General features: G+C 37.4%; 2 protein-coding genes across 5 annotated transcripts in view; one reads left to right on the plus strand and one right to left on the minus strand.

The window, feature by feature from the left end:
• Positions 1-1803: 1803 nt before the first annotated feature.
• On the minus strand, positions 1804-19299 carry Ddias (DNA damage induced apoptosis suppressor). Of its 3 annotated transcripts, XM_046439396.2 has the most exons (8): positions 19096-19299; positions 18857-18982; positions 17700-17756; positions 13833-13934; positions 13543-13671; positions 6873-7034; positions 5631-5748; positions 1804-4703 (listed from the first exon to the last, which is right to left on the minus strand). In XM_046439396.2, the coding sequence occupies exons 5-8, from the start codon at positions 13653-13655 to the stop codon at positions 2178-2180; spliced, it is 2919 nt and encodes a 972-aa protein (XP_046295352.1). In that variant the 5' UTR covers positions 13656-13671; positions 13833-13934; positions 17700-17756; positions 18857-18982; positions 19096-19299; the 3' UTR covers positions 1804-2177. The 3 variants fall into 3 exon arrangements, with proteins under 3 accessions (XP_046295352.1, XP_046295353.1, XP_046295354.1); XM_046439397.2 differs by lacking the exon at positions 17700-17756; XM_046439398.2 differs by lacking the exons at positions 17700-17756; positions 18857-18982.
• A 215-nt stretch (positions 19300-19514) lies between these two features.
• The window catches only part of Prcp (prolylcarboxypeptidase), an 81113-nt gene continuing 75677 nt past the window's right edge, over positions 19515-24950 (plus strand). Inside the window, exon 1 of one of the 2 annotated variants that reach the window (XM_046439363.2) lies at positions 19515-19760. In XM_046439363.2, coding sequence (XP_046295319.1) covers positions 19755-19760 — 6 coding nt within the window. In that variant the 5' untranslated portion in view covers positions 19515-19754. Of the gene's footprint in view, positions 19761-20343; positions 20573-24950 lie in introns of those variants that run through there. The other variant, XM_046439362.2, reaches the window with a different exon arrangement.

Consider the following 24950-nt stretch of genomic DNA (forward strand, 5'->3'; position numbering starts at 1 on the left):
AGAACTATTTGGGGATAAAATGTTGTATTTGCAGCTTATTTATTTAATTTTTTAAAACTTTTTCTTTAAAGACTTTGAGGCACTATGGAAAGATCTTACTGGTACATATGAAAAAAGATAGACATGATCATGATTGAGAGAAAACAATTTAATCAGTAAACTTTAATGCCTGTTAGCTAATCCTGAAGCTGAAGTTCTGGAAATATGACATGCTACAGAGCTGAAAGGAACAGGTAATTAGTATTCTCCTTCTTCTTCATCCTCTCCTTCAACAGAATCTATGCCAGGTTCCTCATAATCTATCTTTAGGGCAGCCATGTCCTCATGGGCCTCAGAAAACTCTCCTTCCTCAATCCCCTCACCCACATATCAGTGAACAAAAGCACATTTGGCATACATCAGATCAAACTTGTGATCCAGGAGAGCTGTAGCTTATCTTTAAACAGACCAGCAAAAACATATACACATATATGTATATGTGTGTACACACACAGACACAGAGAGGGAGGGAGAGGGAGAGGGAGGGGGAAATAAGCATATAGAAAAGGCAGAATTTAAACATAATTGATTAGATGCTGTATCACTGTAGTATTCTTTTAGCCATTGTACTTGCAAATTATAAAAATAAAAAGCTGGGGGGAGATGGGCAAGAAGGTAAAATACAGGAGGTATAGGTATATATTTTGTTTTTCTGGAATAAGATCCCAACAAAGATGAATGTAATGGTATAACAGTACAAACAGACTAGCACCAACATGGTGTTCATCATTTTCTTAGACTGTAGGAAAGAAGTTATGGGGGACTATAGACAAGTAAGTAAGTATGGGTGTGGGAAGTTCAGGGAATACTAGGTGATCTTAATACTCTTCATGAAGTAAGAAAAGAAGAATAGCAATAGCTTGGTGGCATAAAGATTGTGAAGAGTTGGAATCATTTTCTGTGAGATATGACAAAGGAAGCTGTTTTAGTCAGCTTTTCTTCTGCTGGGATCAAAAGACCTGATAAGAACAATTTTAGAGGAGGAAAAGTTTATTTAAGGCTCACAGTTTCAGAGGTCTCAGTCCATATGCAGCAGGCTCCATTGCTCTGGGCCCAAGGTGAGGCAGATCATTATGATGGAAGAGTGTGGTGGAAGAAAGTGGCTCAGGACATGGCACCAGAAAGTAGAGAGCACCACTCACCATAGGCAAAATCTATACTCCAAAGGCTTGCTCCCAATGACTTACCTCCTCTAGCCACATACTACCTGCCTATTGTTACCACCTAGTTAATCCATTCAAACAGACTAATACATTGATTAGGTTAAGGCTTTCAAATCTATTTGTTTTACCTCTAAACATTTTTTGCGATGTCTCACACATGAGATTTTGGAAGATATCACATATCCAAAACATAACAGAAGCTGACCAGGGATACTGTAAAATATTTCACAGGACACAGCTGAAGTGCTGCTTGGAGTGTGGAAACTACTCCTTTTTTTTTGGCTTCTATGAGCATTCCAAGTGTATCTTCTGTCATAGAACATAATATGCCCCCCCCCCCCGCCGCCCTCAAAAAAAGAACATAGTCCAGTTGTTTTATCACTCTACTTCTACTAGACAATGAGTTTGAATTAAGGGGGCCTAACTTTCATTTTTGAGTTTCTATAACAAGCACAGTACCTGGTATATAGTAAGCATTCAATGAATATTTATTAAAAAATGATTGTGCATATAACTTCTAAAAATGTAAGTTTTTATTGATTTCTTCTTAGCTGCTGGGTTAACCACTTCTCTTTCATGCTCCCATAGCAACATCTGTGTGTGTAACACCCATTACAAATCTTGGATCAGAAAATACCAGATCTCAGCTGAACAGTTAAGATTTTATGTTTGATTTCCAAAGGCTTTATTTTCTGATTTTAACAAATACTTTTAAAAAGCAAATTTAACAATATTACTATCTGTAATCAACATAAGATAAAGTGCTCAATAATCTAAATAAACAGTATTCTGGATAAAATCCGGGGGGTGGGGGGGATATGGTTTTACACTTTAAAAGACCCAGTACAGTCCCTTTCTTATTTACTTCTGTCAGAGTGTTCAAAATGTAAAGAATGCTCCCCATGCCACTGGAGGGAAGTTTCCAAACAGATTTACCTTTACTTAAAAGTTGAAGAATTGAGTTCAGGTGACTTTTTATGAAAACAATTCAGGTGACCAAGTACTTTTAGTATCAGAAACTGAAGATGGAAGGCAATATTTGACTTCTGAAAAACAATCAAGTCCAAGAATTGACTCTTTGGAAATCCAGCCTGACTGTTTACAGTTATATTTAGGAGTTTTCTGTTTTGCAACTATTTCTGTAGACATATTCTTAAACTTTTTCTTGACTAAAAATACATCAGTTCTTTGCTTGACTTGCTTTAGTTTCTTTCTTGGTAATTCTCTTTGATCAGGAGAATTATGGGCAGTAAAGCACTTCTTTAGACCTATGACTTGGAATCCAAGCGAATCTTTTTTTGTGGTAGGAGGGACCCATTCCTCAATATCAGTTTCAAGACACTCAGAAATACTACAATTGCTGAACATCTCCGGGCTTCTGAATTTCTGGCTATGTGTTTTCATGTGTTTTGAGCAGCTTGGGTTGGCTGGCTGTTTGTCATTTTCAGGAGAAATCCTTATTTTTTTATGGTTAGCATCAAGATCTGAATAAAAGGCAGGCAATTTTTTGAAAGCTTCATCTATCCCATTAATTTTTTGGTGGAATCTTGCAATTGGAGTTGACTGTGAACATGGAACAAAGTCTTGGCTCTCTTCAAGGTCACATTCTGAATCTGACTGAAAATGAGGTGGAGGAGAGTATGTTCTTAGATACTTAGAGGTAGATAGGCTTTGCAAGGATGATTTTTGTGAAGTTTTGCTGGAATTGTCAGAAAGTGATCTAACTGAAAAATCAGGCTCTGCAAGATGATTTTCTGTCAAGGATGTTTCCCACTGTAACAAAATATCCTGTGGTTTTTTGATAATTTCTGTTGCAATGGCCACATCTTTAGCAATATCATCAAAGAGATCAGCAGAAGCATTGTAGCTATCTTCATGATCAGAATAGCTTTGTGTTAAGTTATTATCGATATGTCCAAAAGGCATTTCTTTCAATGTATTTGTACTTGGACTATTACAAAGAGTTTCTAAAGAATATGTTAGTTTCTTACAAATTGTAAAACTGTCACCTTGATTCTTTGGCGACCTATAAAATTGTTTGTTTCCTAATATGCAAACATCAGAAATATCATTGTACTTTCTAGAACATGGAGCTGTCAACTCTTCATTCATTTCTGAAAGTGACTTTTCTCCACTAAAATATTTGACACTGAGACAAAACTGGTCATTCTCTGAAGTACTGGGCCTAAGTGAAATTTCATCCTTATGTGGTAGAATCCTGATAGTCTTTTTAACTGTTGTTTCTAAATCTTTTGAAGATGGAAACAGAGTTGAAAGATAAGGGTCTGGGAGAAAATATTCTGAAATATCCCTTCCATTATTGCCTATAGAGACAACCTCTGCTGTGTTATCTGATTTTGACTCCTTTTGAATAACAGGACTTAGATTTGCTTCACAGCTGGAAAAGAAGTTATCTTTGCTACAGTGTGTTTTGACTTTAGCTTGTGATGATCTTAAAACTATAGGTGGTGAATACAGAGCTTCAGCAGTTCTCTGGGGAGTCACACATAACCTGTTGTGGTCTGCAAGGAATTTACTGATGTCATTATCTACATCATTTTTCTTTTTCCTGGCATCTGTTTGGGATATAGCAATCTCAGTTTCAATAACTGCTAGAAATTTGTTCAGGCTTTCAGAGAATGGCAGATCATCCCAAATCATAGGGTCATAATCATGGGAATTGCTAGTTCTCTCCCCAGTTCTAAATGATAAAGATGGACAATATGCAGATATTTCTTGAAGGCTGGTCGTGGTATTTACATCATGATGTGGATAACATTTAATCTCACTTTGAGAATAACTATTGTTAATTTTCACTGGACTATGGAAGGATTCTGCATTATTTGACTCAAGTGGCTCTTGAATTTTCAAAGGAAATAAATTAAAGTCAGTAACTCTAATTTCATGATGATTGCTATGAATTGTACTCGGTTGATTAGCTTGTAAGCCAAGTTCCTCATCCAACTTTTCTGTTGTACTCTTTTTATCCATATATGAAATGAGGCTCCACGAACCCTGAACGGGATCACGGCAACTGCTAGAACCAGTAACATTTGCAAAGGAGATGCACTTTCTGTTTTGATGAAGAGAACTAATGGCCATTGTTTGTTCTGAAGCTGACAAATCATCATTATCTATTAGTGGTGAAACAATGGAAGTGAGTTCAAGTGATGGCTGCCAGAATCTTGAAAAATCATCTTGGCTGTGGAGCTCCGAAAAACAGGAAGTGCTTTCAGAGCCATTTATACTGCTGAGATCACTATTTGAATGATCTAAAGCAAGTAAGTGACTATTAGGTTCCTGGAAGGCACAGTGAAGTTTCCTGAAATTGGAAGTCTGCAAAAGCTGCTGAAAGTAGTCAATGACAGTAAAGCCTGCAACATGGGGGTTTGGTAGAAGAATCTGACAAGCTACTAGTGCTCTGACTTCTCTTCTGTGGCCATGGCAATGTGGTAAGAAGTTATTAGAACCTGAACCATTTCCATATTGTTTTTCAAAATTCTGTGAAAGAAGTAAATAAATTAAAATGAAAAGAAAATGTTGCTCCTTTGATCCAAAAAATAAACAGGAATTTAAAAGGTTAAAGCAGATACAACTATAACCCTTACCCCCTCTAATTTCACTTCCTTTAGTGTTCCAGGCAGAATGGCATATACAAAAGGAAATACACTTTGGAATAGAGAGACTTTTCTTCAAATCTTGGTTCCAGTATTTACTAAGTAGTGTTAGAGCTTTGAGCAATTTATTTAACCTCCCTGAGCCTTAGTTTTCTCATTTTTTAAACAAGAATAAAAATGGAGAATTGCTGTTTAGCATGAGTTGCTTAATAAAGGTTAGCTGCCATTATATTTGGGAGAGAAAGAAAGAGGAAGAAAAGAGAACCAAACCCAAGATTTTAACAAAGTAAAGCTCTGTATCACTTGGTTTCACTTTTCTGTTTTTTTTTTTTTTTTTCTCACTGTTCAGCTATGGACTGCTCTATTCCTTCTTTTAAAATTCTGATTCTCGTGTGGACAAAATTCTTTATTCCCTTCAGTGTACATAAGACAGTAAACTACTCCTTTAGAGTCAGTACATTCTTTTATTCCTTCTACAGGTTCTTTTATAACTACAGTTGTACCATATAACTTGAGCAAATTTTGGAGAGTGAAATAAATATAAAATATCTGAGTTTTTAAAATTCATAATAAATTCCTAGTTTTAAAGTTCAGAAAGCATTTGAACTGGGCTTTTCTGACATTTGAAAGAGGAAGTTGTGACATATGATGTTTAGACAGATCTTCTATATGCTATATTTACACAGTATAAAGTGCTTCTACAGGCCTTCAAATTTATATATAACTTCTAAAAACTATTTAGAAAATTCAAATCATTTCATTACAATGGGAATGCTAACAAAACTCTAAAAAGAAAACTAGTATCCATTACCGTCACTCCAAAAATAAAGCTTTGTCCGACAAAACAAGTTTCAACAGCTTTAGTTAATAGGTTCTGAGTTATATCACTGCCCAGTGTTTCTGGGATTTTATTAGGATCCTGAATATACCTAGAAAGAAAATAAAAAATGTGAAGAACTTGAAAATTCTAATTTGCAATAACATTAGTAGACATAATTAGTTTGAAAATGTGGCAGGAAACTTTTCAGTTACATACAGAAAAAGAAAGTAGCTTTATAAGCTAAGCATTTTATTCCCTCTAGTTTTCTCATAACATAGACAAAATAAAAACCCTACAAAACTCCAATGTATCCAGTGTGAATAAAACACATACTTGTCTAATCACCAGGCCCAGCAATTATACTAGGAAAAAATAGAGGCAACAGTGTGTGTGGGGGGGTAGCAGTCTTTCCTCTTCCCTAACAATTCTGGCTATCGTCCCTGTAGTGTCCCTTTTTCTAAATCAGTTTGCCCTCAACTACAAAACATGGAATAGCTTTCTTCTGTCAAGTGACTTGGGGGAGGGGAAGCAGAAGGTCAAATGTTCAATTGCTTACACAAATCTGCCATTTTCATGTTTTTTTTTTTTTAGATTTATACAGATGAAATTATAAAGCAAATGAAAGAAATGACAAAATTTCAACTTCTGATACTCCCTTAAACAGTTTCTCTTGCCTCAGGGATCCTCAAACACCTGAATGTGAACCTCAGTCTGGATCATCTTTCAGTTTGAAATGATTTTACTTTCTTATCTAAGTTTCTGTATCTTGGATTAGTTTTCTAACTTAATATTTTAATAATTATAGCTTAGTTACCCTGAATGAAAGAAGCTTGGTATAACATTAACATGATACATACTCATGAGATAAGTATTTTCCTTTTCTCACGTGATTATCATTTAAGGAAACTGAAGATCTGAGGTTAAAAGACTATCTTTTTTGGGGGTACTAGGAATTGAACTCAGGGATACTCAACCAGTGAGCCACATTCCAAGCCCTGTTTTGTATTTTATTTAGAGACAGGTCTCACTGAGTTGCTTAGTGCCTTGCTTTTGTTGAGGCTGGCTTTGAATTCGTGATCCTCCTGCCTCAGTCTCCCAAGCTGCTGGGATTACAGGTGTGCGCCACCACACCAGGCTATCTTTTTACTAAATGTATCTCACCTTAAAACACTTATCTTCAAATTTGCATACTAAAGGAGCAGTCAGAAAAAAGAATGCTTTAAATATTCTTACCTGTGTAAACCAGTGGCAGTCAGACCAAAAAATGTGTCTAAGCAGCTTCCAAATACAGTAATAGCAAATAATTTATTTGATTCTGCAACTTTCAAAGAGAGTTTATATCTGTAGCTGGCATTTTCAGCTTCACCAGTGGAGCCACATTTTGGACAACTAGATCTAAAGAGTAGGAAAAAAAGTATAGAAATTTTCATTAAATTTTTTTTATATTACAAAAACCAAGAAAAGTAAAAATTTAAATTATAGTTCTCATAGAAATACTCCTAGTAATTTACATTCTTCTTAAACTATTTATGATCAACTTGTTTTGAATTTCTCTGTTCCTAATAGCTAGCTTTGCTAATTCAAATTAAGTATCTCCAAACTGACAGAAATGCATGCCAAACACAGCAAAGTAATGAATAACTGTGTGTGCATGCATGAGAGAGGATGAGACTAACATGTACTCTTTAAATATTTATACCCAAAGTACTTAGCTAATTACATTCTTCTTACCATTATAAAAATTACTATCTTTAATCCATTGGAATATATTGAGAATTGATCAGATTACAAAAATTATATATAAAAAAACCATGTGATTTAACTTGTTTTCAAGACAATGTGCAACTGTGGCCAAATACTTTTTAGTCAAAAAGTATACATAAAGTGTATTGCTGTCTGTTCTTGGGATATTATATTCCTGAAATCTGGAGTACCTTATTTGTAAAATCCAGGCCTGAGGAAAGATAAAATGAGATAAATTTAAAAAAAAAAAGAGCATAGTATAAATCTTGCCAAACTAATGTATTGGTCTGCTTTCCCACTGTGGTGCTTATTGTCACTTCTACTTAGCATTTCCCTCTTTTCTAGTTTAAGATAATATAATTCTGATTTCCATTTTTCATGTTCTTAATTTAGGAAAACTGATCCTTTAAAACATATTATGGTAATGGATAATACTACAACTTTGTTTTTTCTTCATGTTGCTAGTGATCTGTTTTAAAATAGACTGGCAAAGTGCAAAAAGAAAGTAATGTCAGCCACTAGAGGGAGTATAAAATCCTTATTTCTCAAAGTAACTTCCAAAAAGCTGTCACATAAGGTGAATTTTGGATATACTATCATAGATTGGTGTTAATTATTATTTTTGTCATACCAAGGATAGATCTGTACTAATCAATTCATGTAATCATACTGAAATATTCTGGACTCTTGTGCTCTATGCTGGTCATAGAAAAAACAGACTCACTTGGGGGATAAAACCATTTCTCATTAATACCAACCTCTAGTGAAATGAACCGTTTCAAATATGCATTAAAATTTTTTAAAGGTTATGCATTAATAATGCATTAAGGTCTAATGTAAAATTCCTAGTAAATCTTTGAATAATTAACATAATGTTTTACACTACAATGCATAATACCTATATTTATTAATTAAAATACTTAACTGACAAAGATTGAATATATTCAAGGTATACAATATGATGATTTGAAATACATATGATTACCACAATCAAATGAACACATCCATCCTAATCCATACTGTACATTAAACCACAGAACTTGTTCATCTTATATCTTTTCGTTAATCTATTAAAAATAATAAACCCACTACATGGTTGGTTAGAACATATTTTCATAATACATAACTGTCTATTCCCAAATTTAAAAAAGTGAGAAGAGACAGGCAGTGTTTTACATTTTGCAAATCTCTTTAAAATCTGGCTTAATAAAAAGGTAGCTGGATTCACATGTTCCACTTCTCTGCTCTATCTCCTGTGATATCACAGGTCACCTGGCCTTTGGTAAATTCCACTGTACACATAGGAGAGTGAAAAAGGCAAATAATGCCTTAGAATTACTATGAAAATAGTTCTGAACTCGAAGAAGCCTCTGAGCAGATCTATCTGAAATGACTACTGTAGTTTTAATCCTTTTTGTTTGGTCCAAACTAAAATACCAAGTTTCATTATTTTCCTAGTGTACTTATATTTAGCCCAGAAGTAGAATTTATGAGATCGGTAAATCTGTTTTCTTAGCTTTGAAATCCTCTGAAAATCTGATTAAAGCAATTGACTTTTTCTCTTAGAAAAAAAATTTACAGTCAATTACACAATATTTTACATATCTTGGACACTGAAGGATGCATCCACACCTACAATTTATTTACATTCCAGGTTAAGAACATCCAGACTATGCGATTATCACACAATGTCCCTTATAGATCCAGACTACACTAAATACTACAAAGTAATAAAAAAATTGTTTAAAAAAGTATCCCTAAAGTGTAAAGCACTGAGTTCCATCCTCAGTACCACGTTAAAAAAAAATATCCCTAAGGCTTCTACACACTATATCCCCCCAAAGAAAACTATGATCTATGTGTGGAACTCAATTTGACTTGCTTAATTAAATAAATAATACTAACTTTTTTGGGTGGTTGGGGATGGTGATGAGGAGAATAGATAGAGATAGACGAAAGGGATTATGCATCCCCTTAAGCCAATAGGCAATTTGCATATTTGGGCTGGATGGATAGCTTATATTGATAAATCCCCTCCCCTTGCTCATAATTTTGGGATAGTACACAAACTCTATCAATTCCCCAACATATACAAAGACACCCCCCCCCACACACACACATTATGACTGAGCTATGCCTTCCCCAGCCCCAATAGTTTTTATATTTGTATGTTTATGTTTTTATATCAGGAAATCCTTTTCCAACAAAAATATAACTTGGAACCCTAATGAGAATGAAAATGAATGTCTTATTGAAACTAAGGTAAAGGTTCCAGATCCCAACCTACTAGTACTCAATACTATCCACCATTGCTAGTTTAATCCCTGTCTCCTTCAAGAAGCACCTCCATAGAACTTCAGGTCTCTGAAGAATAGTTTTACAACCCATTTAATATTGGAAGTTTAAAATAGAAAAAAGAAAGTTAACTCCATAAAACACAAAACACCTATTATGGCTATCAGCACTAAGAATTTGAGGTCAAATAAAATCTTTGGGAAGCAGTCTCTTCTGTTTCCTATGTTGGCTGACTTCAAGTGAGAAAAAAAAGAAAAAAGAAAAGGCAGAAACAAAATTAGAGAAGAAAAAAAAGTAGCAGATATTATGGGAGTAGATTCTTTGGTTCTGTAATATTGCCAATGTAATATGTATAGAGAACAAGTAATTGTTCCATAATCATCTACATTTCCACAGGCAAGGACCAAATGCTGTGGTGTTTGTTGTAACTCAATGGTTCAGTCAGAGCTCTTTTCCCAGCTCTGGGAAAAAGAAGGGGAGGTATCATTCTGGAGAAAAATTCCACTGCTAATCTGGAGGTAATATGTTGATTATGAGTGAAGACAGCAGTCAGATAGTTTAGACTTAAATGTTTCTGACTAGCTGGATGTGTGGGCAGACTGCTTAACTTTTCTAAGTTTTAGTTGTTTCCTTTTAAACTGGCATTAACAATAGCATCTACTTCATAGTCTTTTGTATTAAAAAGTCTCCAAAGCTCCTAGCACAGTGCCTGGCACATAATAAACATTCATGTATGTTATATATTATCACCAGTCTAAAGAGGTAACAATGGCATTATTATTTAACCTACATTTTTGAAGATTATCATATTTTATATAATTATTTATATTATATTATACATATATTACTAATTATGTATCAAATGTTCTATGCATGTTATGTATATATCTTACTAGATCCTTGTAAGAACCGTATAAGACAGCTGTTAACTTTCCCCATTTTTGGGCTCAGATAATTTAAGTGACTTGCCCAAGGCCATGGCAGTTCAAGTGGCCAGGTTGGGATTTGAATCCAGGCAGTCTGGCTCCACAGAATCATGCTTTTAATCACCATGATATACTGCAATAGGTAATGTATACTTACAGTGGACTTTTTACAATAATGACTAATATTTTGGAGATCCTAATATGTCATGAAATATAATAGGAGATTGCTGTGCATTATCTCTATAAATAATTAGATCCACAGAAGTTAAATATTTTGACCAAAGTCATACAATTAGTAAGTGTCAGAGCCTATCTGCTCACTTGTGTTTTCTGAAGCTTGAAATTGTTCCATTATACCATGCTGCTTCTAATCCATCTCGATAAGACAAATAGCCCATGGCTTTTAGTTGTTTCAAATGATAGTTAGGAACCTGAAAATGAGTGAACCTAAGATAATGTAGGCACTATTATGCTGCCATTTATTCATTTATTTAACAAACATTTGTTGAGCATTTTCTATGAACTAAGCCCCAGGCTGGATGCCAAGGATTTAATGAAGAATCACACAAACAGGGTCTTTCTCTCAGAGCTTACATATGAGAACTTGCGTGGTTAAATAAAGGAATAGTGGTAACTATGCAAGGACAACCTTAATCCTAAATGTGAGTTAGAACTGCTAATCCTTCTCCCCTTCCCCGTTTGATGTTAACTGGAGAAAAATACTAGTTAAGAATATTGCTGGCACAAAGATCAGTAAAGCAGAGGCAGGGGAACAGGGGAGATTAGAGGGCATTATGGTTTAGATATTAAGTGTCTATGGAGAGCAGTGACTTGAATCATGAGCTCTGACTGCCTCAGAATTGTGGCTGTGCTTTGCTCTGGGAACTTTCTGTGCAAAGACACAGGACCAGATTGCTCAGGAATGAGGGTAAAGCCCTGCCTGAGCAAGTTATGTGCAAAGGTATGAAACAATAATAGTGTCTGACTTTGAGCTCAGACACCAGCTGCTGGGAATAGAGAATTCTGAGCATAACAAGATAACCACAATATCTTGCAAGTGCTACAACTTTCAAGCCTGTCTGCTTTGCAGAAACTCTGGACAACTGGCTTCATGGGTATAGCAGGAAATAACAGGATGTTCCTAGCACTGCAATAGTAGAATAGCTACAAAAATGTTTCTAGTTCTGTAACTTTTTAGTGCACAAAGAATATTAACTTTCTTATTGTGAGACCCTATATAATAAATGCGCTGAGCTAGCTCTGGGTCACCGTTCTTCCATCAGAGATTATTGTCCCACCTGGTCCCAGCTTTCTCTCTATAAATATTTGTATCTTTCTTAATCCTCCATTGCCCCTTGCCAGTTTCTAGGGTTTGGCCGTGCAGGTCCCAGCAGGTGTCTCCCAAAAGCTCATGTATGAGATAATGTAAGAAGGTCTAGAAGTAAAATCATCAGGCCATGAGAGCCATAATCCAATCAGTGAATTGATTCTCAAATAGTGATTAATTTAGTGGTAACTGAAAGCAGGTAGGGTGTGGCTTGAGGAGGTGTGTCACTGGGGGCATGCCTTTGGGTTTATATTTTGTTGTGGTGAAGAGAACTCTTTCTTTGTGCTTCCTGGAATCATGCCTTGAGTTGCTTTTCTCTGTTATGGTGGTATGCCTCACTAAAGACCCCAAAGAATGGAGCCAGCCATCTTTGGACTAAGACCTCTATAACGATGAGCCCCCAAATAAACTTTTCCTCCTCTAATTTTTCTAGTCAGGTCTTTTGATCATAGCAGCAAAAAAATCTGACTAAAATGAGGCAGGGAGGTAAGGGCAAGTACTGAGGAATGAAGTGAAGCAAATCAGAGTCCACATATTTATAATCATATCAAAATTAATCTAATGTTGCTTATAGCTAATATGAACCAAGAAAAATTAATTAAAAAAAGAATGTTGTTGACACACTATTTGTACTTATATACTACTAAATACTTACTAGATATATTAATCTTTTCTCCAGTCAGAGAGAGTATTTTTGAAGAACTCCAAACCTAACTTTTCTTTTTTAAAGATGGACACAATATCTTTATTTATATATGTGGCACTGAGGATCAAACCCAGTGCCTCACATGTGCTAGGCAAGTGCTCTACCGCTGAGCTATAATCCCAGCCCCTCCAAACCTAACTTGTCAATTCTACTTTATAAAGATCAGAGGAGGATCTTAGATTCTCAGCTATACTTGGTCTGCAGTTGAATATGATAAAGACTTTTTGTGCCAAACACCATTCTAGTGCTAAATAATAAAAATCACTACAGGTTGAACATTCCTAATCTGTAAATCTGAAATCCAAAATTCTCCAAAAGCTGAAATTTTTGAGTACTGACATGGCATTCACAAAGTTCTGGATTTTGGAGCATTTTGGATTTCAGATTTTTGGATTAGGATACTCAACTAGTAAAGTCTATGTAAATATCCTCAAATCTAAGACACTCCAAAATCTGAAATACTTCAGGTTCCAAGCATTTCAGATAAAGGACACTTAACATGTATAACATAGTGTCTATTTTCAAGGTTTTTACATATATGTATTAAATAATTTAAGAGTCATACAAAAACAAACAAAAAAACCTCTTACTTAATACCCAGGGATATTCTAAGAAGTAGGCTTTTATACCAGGATTGTTACTTGCTTCCTGAGAAGTTATTTTTCTTCCCCCTGAGGTAGGTACTTAGTAAAGACTTCAAAGTGACTTGAAATTTCTCTCTAGAAAGTGGATTACTGGCCAGTTCTATTCTGGGATTTACAGCAGAACCAAACTCTGAGAATCCCTGAGAGAATCTAATGTCCTCATATGATGAATTTAGTTTTTATTTATCCTTGCACCATAGAAGAAGGTTTATATTGTGTACTGATATATTTCTTCTCTCGTGCTTAGAGGCTTTATTTTTACCTTTTGGAGACAAAGATTATCCGAGAGAAGCACATTTGACATGATGGATATATAAAACTCGAATTCTGAAGAGCAAGTACTGAGCCAAGAAGAAATTTTCTTCTTCTATTCATGCGTTCACACTGTGGCCTACAAAACAAAATAGCCACAGGGATGAAGATAGGTATTCCTTGGTTTCATTATTTTCTTAGGCACATGACAATCTCTTTAAGAATAAAGTAGTGTGTGTGGTATCGATATAAGGGAATGGAAGAAAAAAGGTCACACAAAAAATGCATTATTTTTAAAACCTGATTCCTTGACAGTGCAACAAATGATGGAATATGGCATCTTCCTTTCTTATGTCCTCCAAAATCCAGATCCAGATGGTCCAGATGGCATCCACCAGTGGGCTAAGGGAAATAAAATAGGGCAAATGTTTATCCTGAAAATGCTGCTTAAAATCTTGCTATTTAGAATGAAGCTTCAAATCCTTACAACAGTCAGATTGTCTAGCCCTTTCCCAACTCCCTGAGCTCACTTTGTATCATTCTCCTCCTTAATCACTGCATTTCAAGCCATGCTGACCTGCTTTCTGTTCCTCATATATACAAAATAATTTGACTTCTCAAGCTTTTGTGCTTATTGTTCTCTGTCTAGAATGTTCTTCCATAGGACTTAGCATAGCTAGCTCCTTTGCTTCAACTTTAATGTGATCCCCTCTGGAGCCCTACCTTATATCAAGTAGGCACTGCCCACTGCCTCCCTTAGTTTCCATCCTCCCTTTAAAAAAAAAAAATTTTTTTTTAAGTTGTAGATGGATATAATATCTTTATTTTTATTTATTTATTTTTATGTGGTGCTGAGGATCGAACCCAGGGCCTCACTTGTGTGAGGCAAGCACTCTACCACTGAGCTACAATCCCAGCCTGATATCATATTATCCTTCAAAGTACCAATCATGTTCTATAATTATTCTATATATGCATTTACTTACTTTTGTTCTACCTACCACTAATCTGAAAGTTAAAGACAGGTATCTAATCTCCCTAATGCCTTTTTTCTTGATTTTCTTCCTTAATATTTATGTGCTAGTAGATTATACAAAAAAAATAGTCTTAAGTTGTGTTCCTTGCCTCTTGCCCCAATGGGATGTTTCCTATTTCTGTGCCTTTGTGTTTTTTACTCTTCTCTCTGCCTAAAACCTAAAAAGGTCTTTCATTTTCCTGTTTAATGCTACCTTTTGAGATTCTTCTCAGTGGTTTTCTTCTCCAGGAAGCTTTCCCTGATTAAGAGATCCTACTTTTTTTTTTTTAATATATATCACTCACTACATCACAGTAAATTGATCTGTTTCATATGTTCTTTTCCAGAACCATAAGGATCATCTTTTTAGATATCCAATACTAAGTTCAAAAATTGTCAATGAATTTTAGTTATTAACATTCTTTCAATTCTCAGCTTTCCTATTCCTCAGTGACATATATCATTTAAATATAAAATAAAAATTTTCCAAATTATAAAATTATTTTTAAAAATCCTATATACATATTAAATTATAAGAAATTATTAAAAGTCATACATATATTAGATACCCTATTTGTATGTGAAATATACACAATAGTTTTACATTATTGTACCTTAGTATTTATTTTAATTATTATTTAAATTTACTGTCACTTCTAATTTTTTAAAAAATTGTGGCCATATTGTGACCACAGAATATTTTCTTTAGGGCTTTACAACAGAATTTTATATTGTGCCACCCCTATGTGGATATTTACCAGACAATATTCTTATACAATTGCTATCAAATCCAAACTTCAGGAAATGGATTAAACTTATTAAGACACAGTGTTAAGGGCTGTGGATTTAAACAATTAGAAATAATAATCTCTGTCCTAAAAAGTTTACTATATAGTTAGGCAGACGATTTGCCAATACATGCAAAACTTAAATAAACATGAAATTTTGGGATTAACTTCTTTTTTTTTTTTAAGAGAGAGGAGAGAGAGAGAGAGAGAGAGAGAGAGAGAGAGAGAGAGAATTTTTTAAAATATTTATTTCTTTTAGTTATTGGTGGACACAACATCTTTGTTTGTATGTGGTGCTGAGGATCGAACCCGGGCCTCACGCATGCCAGGCGAGCGCGATACCGCTTGAGCCACATCCCCAGCCCGCTTTGGGATTAACTTCTAAATTCATTATATAAGCACCAACTGTTACATTTTTTTAAAGAAAAGTTGGTTAAATTGTCTTTATTTAAGCATTTATTGTCCTCTAGTGGATGAAATAAGTATGTCCATAAAAACCCATACATTATTGGCAAAATTTGACTAAAGTGAAAAAGGTCAATTCATTATTTTTACTATTTGTGTTTCATTTGGCAAACCACAGCAATGGCAAAGACTTCCCATTCATTGTATAGTGGACAGTAATACAATACTGTTTAAGGAGTTAACTGTTAGTTATTTTCTTATTTCCTTCATGTTATTTGTCACTTAATTTCTCTCTGTCTTTACTGTCTGACTTGCAGTATGGTGAACGCATATTTGATAGATAACTGAACGAAGTGACAGGAATGAAAGTATTAAAGTTAAGAAAACATTATGATAGACTTGGGAACAATTTCATATGTGGTATATCCTATAATTTATCTTTTTTCTCAATTTTATTGGGAAGAATGATATAGTAGTACATTTCTCTCAGCTCCATCACAGTCAGCAAACCATTTTCCAATTTAGTAAGCTCAATATATTTACTTATCAGTTATTTGTTGTGCAGCTGGTAAATGCCAACTGTTGATAGCATTAGTGAGGGACAAACAGACAGCTTTCCTAGTTACTAGTTAGTTATAGTCCAGGACAAGAGACAAACAGCTTTACAGTGTGCACAGTGCTTTTATCTCATTATTTGATCTAATCAGAGAATTTAAGTAGCTAATTAAAGATTAGGATGCAGGTGGAATCAGGTCTGGAACTCACATCTCTAACAATTAATGCAGCAGTCTTTCTGGTTCACTGTACTGTGTGCTCAAGCATCACACTTAACTATTTGTTTTAAGGCTGCCCCAAAGATAAAGTTATTCTTTTAGAAAACTAGTTCCCAGATCTAATGACACAAAGACTAATTTTTCTTCCCTTCATTTCTCCCCAAATAGCTGGAAAGGGGTGTGGCTTAGTGCAGATCATTTGCCTAGAGTGCCTGATGCCCTAGGTTTGATCCCTAGTACTAAAAAACAAAACAAACCAAAAAACATAATAAATCAGAAACTGTTCATGCTTTACAAGAAAACCTTTGTCACCTTCTTCCTCTCAGATTTCCCCTTTTACAAGTCAAGATGCCTCATTATGGGAAGGGTGGCTACTTAGAATATTTTTCTTAACACTATCTAATGATCTTTTTCAAGGGCATATACTATGTTTTAATTTTTAAAAGAAGTCATAACAATTCTCTAAGAAATATTTTATGGACAATAACATGAAGATTCTAGAAAGGGAAGACAGGAGATCAACAATAAAATACACAAAAAGTAAAGAAACAAAACCTCCAGTGAAAGGTAAAATATTTTTTAAAACACTAACCAGGAAAATCTTAAGAAGTACAACATAGTGTGTCCATTCATTCCACCATTTATAACATTTATAACAGACATTTATAACAGGGATGGAGAGGGGACAGAGTTGGAGACAGAAAACACAAGCTCTTTTGTTCAAGGAATTTAAAATCTATTTGCTCAATGGATAACTATCAATGAAATGATACAAAGGTAAAAACAATATATGCAAGTTTCAGATTTCCATACTGCAACTGCTTACCTGAGAGCCAACTGTGTTTTGATATCTCACAGACATCTCAAAGTTTAATAGGTAACAACTGAATTTTTAATTTTCTTCTCAAACCTTTTTCCATGAAATTTTCTCAATCTCAGTAAATGGTAGTACTTTCTAACAAGCCAGTAAGGCCAGATAGCTAGGAGTAATCTTTCATTCTTTTCCTCATGTGCCAAATCAAACCATCAGTAGTCTTAGAATCTATTTCCATATTAGAAATCATCATTCACTTCCACCATGTATTCTGCCACCACCTTAATCCAAACCACCATCATCTCCTGCTTATGCTGCTGCATTAGTCATCTAACTGCATTATCTGCTTTCTACCCAATCTTCCAGACTCACCTTATTCAAGAGTCCTTCCTGAATAAGTTCCAGCAACACAGATCTTTTCTTAGGTTCCTGAACACAAAAATATCAAGTTTTTTTTTTTTGCTGCAGGGCTGTTGTGTATCTTATTCATTTCATTTTTAATCTTCCTCTCTTTCAAGGCTAGATAATTCTCATCTTTAAGGTCTCCACTGAAATATCAACTCCTTAGAAAGGACTTCCCAGACCATTTAAAAACCCATAGTTCCCCTGTTGTTTCCTTTCTTAAATCCATGGATAAAAGGTATATTTCATTGGGAAGGAATCCATCCTGTTCACCATTGTAACCCAATATCTAGCAGTTCTTGGCACAGAGGGAGATAGATAAAACTATCTTCAGCATGAGAAAATAATGACTGGGCACTCTGTGATCCAGTTTTGCAGAGTTAGGAAAGCCTGCCTGCCTTAAAAAAAAAAAAAAGTCCTTGCAAACTGAGAAATAAGGAATGAGTAAGAACATGCCAGTTGGGGATGGGTTTAGGTTTGGAAATAAGAGGGAGGGCTGTGCCTCTGATGAACATATGACACTCTAGGATTAGGGAGTAGCTCAATGATAGCACTTGCCTAGGCTGGATGAAGCCCTGGGCTTGATATCCAACAACAGTGAAAATAAATAAATAAAAGCATTTTGTATGGCTGATGCCTAGGGCCAGAGTTGGAAAATCACTGGGGCTGGAGAGGGAGGCAACGATAAGACAAGAAGGGGCTTGTAATCTATGTTAAGGAACACAAAAACATCAAAGAGTTTGATACTTAAGGAGTTTGGATTAAAAACTGCAGGCAAATAGGAGCGGCAGAAAGGTTTTAAATGGTCAAACTTGCAGCTCTCCTGCTCCTGGCTTTCCTGGCACCCGGGATCTCTGTAGCCCTCTGGCGGGTATTAAGGTCTGGCAATGTGGAGACTGGATTAAAAGGTACCAAGACTGAACGCAAAAGAAATACTTGGGAGGTTATTGTTATAACTACATAGCATAAGGGGTCGACCCAAATACCAGTGAATGTGGAGAAAAGAACAGAGCTTTGAGATATTCATGAAGCTGTTATTATTGGCTGGAAGTGAGAGATAGGGAAGAAATCTAGAAAACTTTTAAAAAGTCGAGACTTTGTCTCGGTTATCTCCAGTTTGAGCTCACCCTGTGTCTAGTTCGACAGCCCAGTGTTCGCAACAAACGTTCACATAGTGATCCCAGCGGCACGGTCTAAAGTCACTGACCCTTTTACTCTTGTACTGTCAAAGCTTCCCTTTACAGACAGGACTCCTGAAAAACAAACAACATAAAATGCAAGCCTCCTGGTCTCATCGACAATGACTTTAAGAGTCTCGGGAGACCTTGGAGTGCTTCCCCAAGAACCTCTTTCTCCAGCTCCTCACCTAATTCAAGACTGGGAGACAGCCAGGGCGACGCCGAAAGGCCGCAGTCCAGATAGACCCAACAACTCGCCAAACACCTTCTACTCGAATCTCCCGCGTCCTCTTCCGCCGGAAGTGACGTTTGATCAGTGGTTCCTCAGAGCCAATCAGAAAAGGCTGCGCCGAGGGTCACGATTAACCGCGAAATCCTGGGGGCATTTGGAAGCGACCATTTTTTGTCAAACTGGGGTAGAGATAAGGTTTGAAGGATGCTCTACCCCGACTGGTGAAGTAGTAGTACAGCCTGCAAAATTAGCTTCCGGGGAGACTGAACTAGCTTGTCGTAGGGACGCCGGAAACGGGAGGGAGTGGGTGGGAGCGCCCTCGGATTGGGGTCTGGCCTGGTGAGGAAGAGGGAATTGAAGCCGAGTGGATGGGGTTGGCGCTGCCGGGAAGACAGGAGGGGGCGCTGTTCGGAAGCGTAGCAGGACCTCCGGCGGAGGAAGGGAGACTACAGCGGCGGGAGGCGCAGCCTGGAGTGGGTTTCCTGGAGCTGAGAGAAGAAAGGGGGGCGTAACCAGCAAGGAGGGACCGAAACCTGGCTCGCTAAGGCATGGGGTTGCGGACAATACGGAGGTCTGGGGAGACCCTAGAACAGAGGGTCCCGTTAGGCGGGCATAATGAAGGTGAGATGCTAGGAGCGCAGTCTTTGGAGGCCTGAGCGGTCCGAAGCAGTGCTTTACTTCCTGCTACCTGAGTGACCCAGTTTCTTCATCTATGAGTGGGAATAAGAGTCGTACACTAGACAAGGAATTGCTGTGGTGGTTGAGTTAGATGCGTGCCATCATGTCTAGTGACATACTGGCATGCAGTCAGCCGTCCGTAAATTGTTATGGTAGCTATCTTTAAACATTAGTGGGATTTGCGGAGGAGGACTGGGAGTGTTGCAGAGGAACTAAGGTGGCCGGGGCAGGGTTTGGCGGTGACAATAAAGGCAGAGGTTACAGCGTGACCTGGAGAAGAGGTGGGCTTGGGGGGCACTGCAGATTGGGATGGGGTACAGACCCTGGCCTGATAAGGGCCGACTGGTGGTGTGACCTCAGTGAAGGTGGGCTCCAAGGAGAGGATGGCACGAGAGGGAAGTGGGGTGGAGGCGGCGCCCTCGGGGACAAGTGGTGGCGAGGCTGAGAAGCTGGCAGGCTTTGGGTTTCCCGGGGGAGGAGCCGGTCTGCAGCGGGCGGAGCTGCGGGCTGGGGCCGGGCTTAGGCTAAGCGCGGCTGCCCGTGTCCCTCTCGCCTTCACACCCGCGCTGCTGCCGCCAACCTGAGCCATGGGTTGCCCAGCCCTCCTGCTCTTGCTCCTGGTTTTCTTGGCACCCGGGACCTGTATAGACTCCCGGCGGGTACTAAGGACCCTCAGCAGCCTGCACTTGCCAACCAACCCCGCATCCCGGTCCTCTGTAGCCAAGAATTACTCAGTTTTTTATTTCCAACAGAAGGTAAGGGGGTGGGAGGGGGCGGGGAAGCTTCGAGTTCCCGAGTCCCAACCGCTGGGACCTCGGTCCGGTAGAGTCCGGGCATTGGAGCTCACTCTGAACTTCAGACTCCCTGATACCTAGGACTGTCCAGTCTTTGGTTTACACATTCCAGAGGATGGGCTCAAGTCCCCAAATTTAAAATTTCTCCTCCCACTACCAATAATTTAATACCATTCCTGGCATCCTTATTTTTCTGTCTTTGAAACAACGGAAACTTATTCTCTCACAGTCTGAAGTCCAAGTGCACCATCCTTTTCATTCAGTCTCTCTGTAATTGGCCACAGCAGTCACTTAAATTCCCCTAGCTCTTAGAGGGTTCCTCAATCTAAACTCCTTTGACTTCTAAATTCAAATTATTGAATGCCAACCCTGGTCCTTAGTCTTTGGTGACTGTCATCTTTTGCCCCAAGGCAGTCCCTAAATACAAGTTCTAATGTCTGTACCTATTAGATAATATAGAATATTAATGCAATCTAAAATGATAGCTTGTCATTTCAGGATCATCTCAAAGATGATTTTGTGGGCCTTTCATTAAGAGTTTTTGGCTGTCCCTGTTCCCTATCAGACTGAACACAAGGCCTGTGCCTGTAAAAGAAGTTATAGGCATATGGCAGGATTTGAGGTGGGTTTTGGGGTCACTGACTCTAATCTGTGACTTGAGTTTACAGTTCTAAGACAGGATTTATGAGTGCTTTTATGGTTGGCTTATGGCATTTGGTATTACCCCACAAGTCTAAATGGAAAAGTACATCCTATGTGAAATGACAGGGAATTCTAATGATTCTACATTTCCAGGAGCCTAAAGATAGGGATTAGAAGGAGTGCAAGGGTCTGATCTTGGCATTAGGAGTCAGACCAGGATTCTACCCTGGTAGCTCTGTGATCTTGGCAGGTTACAGTTTGTTGCTGAACTTATTTTCTTGATTTTCTGGGGTTATGGTAATGGTTAAATGGGAGCAGATGACATATCCCTAGCAGAGTAGCAAGTCTGAAGCAGGCACTTAATAAATGTATGGTTACTGACCCATCTGAATTGCATAGGAATTTAAAATAAAGGAATGGCATGAATTTGTAGAATAATTTATAAGCAAAAAATTTTAACACAGAAAATTGAATTTGGATTTAGGAAGAGAAAGTGTTTTAATTTTAGCAGAGATACCAGGAAACAAGAGTGTTTTTCTTGGGTAATGCCTTTAACTGTCTCTGACATAGCTTCCTCATTTGCAAATTGACAAGGACCACTGTGTCTAATACTTTACTGAGGAAAGTTAAGAGCTCCTTGGGGGAACTAGCTTAGAGGGAAACTAGTTGGGTGAAGCTTGTCATTTCAGGACATGAAGAAGAAGCCATGTTAGGTACTCCAGGGTGGCCTCCCCTGACTCTTTTATCTGGAGCTCTCTGTTTTATGTGTTTCATTAACATTATCACTCATGATAATCTTCATTCATCTTCAATTGGCTAATCCCCTCACATTTCAAGCACCTGGCCATGTCACTCACTAGTTAGATCCCAGCACAGGGCTCTTTACCCAGCCAAACTTTGCTCACTAGTTTATATTTAGTTTATACATTAGGGCAAAGATCCCACACATGTATTTATTACCATAATAATAAGTATCCTTATATCAACTCCAATTGAGCTTTTTATTTTTGAGAAAAAAATTCCATACATATTTATTGCATAATTGCACGTATAATAGTTGTCAATTTCAGGATCATAGATTTTTATATGGGACTGTGTAAATTCAACTTCAATTTTTTTTAGTAAAGCACATATACTTTTATATCTTTTAATAATAAACGTATAAGCCTCAATTTTCATTTAGGGTTTAACTTTTTCAAACTTTATAATGTTTCCTTTATCTATAATTATCTCATCTAGGTGACCATGCTAGTCCCAGAAGTCCTTATATACACATAAAGGATGTGGTTTTATGGAATGGTCTCTGTAAAAAGGCTTAGCTAATAGCTTTGTTTCTCTCCTCCTTAGAAATCCTTCATATCTTTGAATGCTTGCAGGATAAAGGCCAAATTCCTTGGCATGGATTCCATTGTTTCTCACCATATAACCTCTCTGGCCTTTCCAGCTTTCTGTCCTGCCATAGTCTCCTGCTTCTACTTGCAAACACATTTACTCTTTCAGTAACATAGAACACAGGCTTCAGTGAATTTTACTGTTTAGAAATTCTGTCTGGAATTCCACACTTCTTTTCCACTAGTTAAACTTATCCTTCTATCCCAGAGGAAATGTTACCTTTTCTGTCAAACCATGACTTCTTTAGGCCAGTTTAGATCATCTTATTTTAATCCTGCACACTTAGTGTTTTATACATGTCCTTCCTGCTAGATAGCACTCTTCAGGACCTACAAGAGCCTATCAAAAGTGTAAGCTTTTTCTGTTTCTGGTTTAGGAGGAGTGTTTGGGGAAGGGGCAGAGATGCCATGTTTAGTCACAAAGGTGCCAAGAAGAGTCCCTTAAACAGCCCAAGCAGCAGACCAAGGAGATGGATGAGGAGGCTTTCAAGCAGAAATAAAAAGAGGAAATGGATTTCCAGTTTTCCCAGCACCATTTGTTGAAGATGCTATCCTTCCTCCATTGCATGCTTTTAGCCCCTTTATCAAATATAAGATAGTTGTAGTTTTGTGGATTGGTTTCTGTGTCCTCTATTCTGTACCATTGGTCCACCATCCTGTTTTGGTACCAGTACCATGCTGTTTTTGTTACTATTGCTCTGAAGTATAGTTTGAAGTCTGGTATCGCTATACCGCCTGATTCACATTTCCTGCTTAGCATGATATCAAATCAGAGACACGCCATCTGATAGAAGAAAAAGTTGGCTACGATCTACATTCGGTTGGGTCGGGCTCCAAATTCCTCAATAGGACACCCATAGCACAAAAGTTAATAACTAGAATCAACGAATGGGACCTACTCAAACTAAAAAGTTTTTTCTCAGCAAAAGAAACAATAAGAGAGGTAAATAGGGAGCCTACACCCTGGGAACAAATCTTTACTCCTCACACTTCAGATAGAGCCCTAATATCCAGAGTATACAAAGAACTCAAAAAGTTAGACAATAAGAGAACAAACAACCCAATCAACAAATGGGCCAAGGACCTGAACAGACACTTCTCAGAGGAGGACATACAGTCAATCAACAAGTACATGAAAAAATGCTCACCATCTCTAGCAGTCAGAGAAATGCAAATCAAAACCACCCTAAGATACCATCTCACTCCAGTAAGATTGGCAGCCATTATGAAGTCAAACAACAACAAGTGCTGGCGAGGATGTGGGGAAAAGGGTACACTTGTACATTGCTGGTGGGACTGCAAATTGGTGCAGCCAATTTGGAAAGCAGTATGGAGATTTCTTGGAAAGCTGGGAATGGAGCCATCATTTGACCCAGCTATTCCCCTTCTCGGTCTATTCCCTAAAGACCTAAAAAGAGCATGCTACAGGGACACTGCTACATCGATGTTCATAGCAGCACAATTCATAATAGCAAGACTGTGGAACCAACCTAGATGCCCTTCAATAGACGAATGGATAAAAAAAATGTGGCATTTATACACAATGGAGTATTACTCTGCATTAAAAAATGACAAAATCATAGAATTTGCGGGGAAATGGATGGCATTAGAGCAGATTATGCTAAGTGAAGCTAGCCAATCCCTAAAAAACAAATGCCAAATGTCTTCTTTGATATAAGGAGAGTAACTAAGAACAGAGTAGGGATGAAGAGCATGAGAAGAAGATTAACATTAAACAGGGATGAGAGGTGGGAGGGAAAGGGAGAGAGAAGGGAAATTGCATGGAAATGGAAGGAGACCCTCAGGGTTATACAAAAGTACATAGAAGAGGAAGTGAGGGGAAAGGGAAAAATAATACAAGGGGGAGAAATGAATGACAGTAGAGGGGGTAGAGAGAGAAGAGGGGAGGGGAGGGGAGGGGGGATAGTAGAGGATAGGAAAGGCAGCAGAACACAACAGACACTAGTATGGCAATATGTAAATCAATGGATGTGTAACTGATGTGATTCTACAATCTGTATATAGGGTAAAAATGGGAGTTCATAACCCACTTGAATCAAAGTGTGAAATATGATATATCAAGAACTATGTAATGTTTTGAACAACCAACAATAAAAAATTTAAAAAAAAAAGGAAATGAAGAAATTTAAGGAGAATTTCCCTCACCCCCCACCCCATTGAAAGTTGGGGTGGGGGTGGGGGATCTGGCCACAGGTGGACTTAATAAATCTAGCAAGAAAATGATGACACTTGAATCCATTCCTAGATATATGGATTCTTTGCTATAATATCTTTTGCCACTTATG

Source organism: Marmota monax, unplaced genomic scaffold, assembly GCF_021218885.2.
Source record: "Marmota monax isolate L192 unplaced genomic scaffold, Marmota_monax_Labrador192_F-V1.1 WCK01_AAM20220418_F8-fsc00096, whole genome shotgun sequence".
NCBI classification, from domain to species: domain Eukaryota; kingdom Metazoa; phylum Chordata; class Mammalia; order Rodentia; family Sciuridae; genus Marmota; species Marmota monax.

What these genes read in the sequence shown, in the direction of transcription:
- Ddias (XM_046439398.2), bottom strand. Translation starts at nt 13,655, where the DNA reads ATGAATAGAAGAAGAAAATTTCTTCTTGGCTCAGTACTTGCTCTTCAG. An exon ending in ACTGCCACTGGTTTACACAG is followed by an intron (nt 5,749 to 6,872) that starts GTAAGAATATTT and finishes TTTTCTTTCTAG; the next exon opens with GTATATTCAGGATCCTAATA. An exon ending in GCTTTATTTTTGGAGTGACG is followed by an intron (nt 4,704 to 5,630) that starts GTAATGGATACT and finishes CTTCTTTCACAG; the next exon opens with AATTTTGAAAAACAATATGG.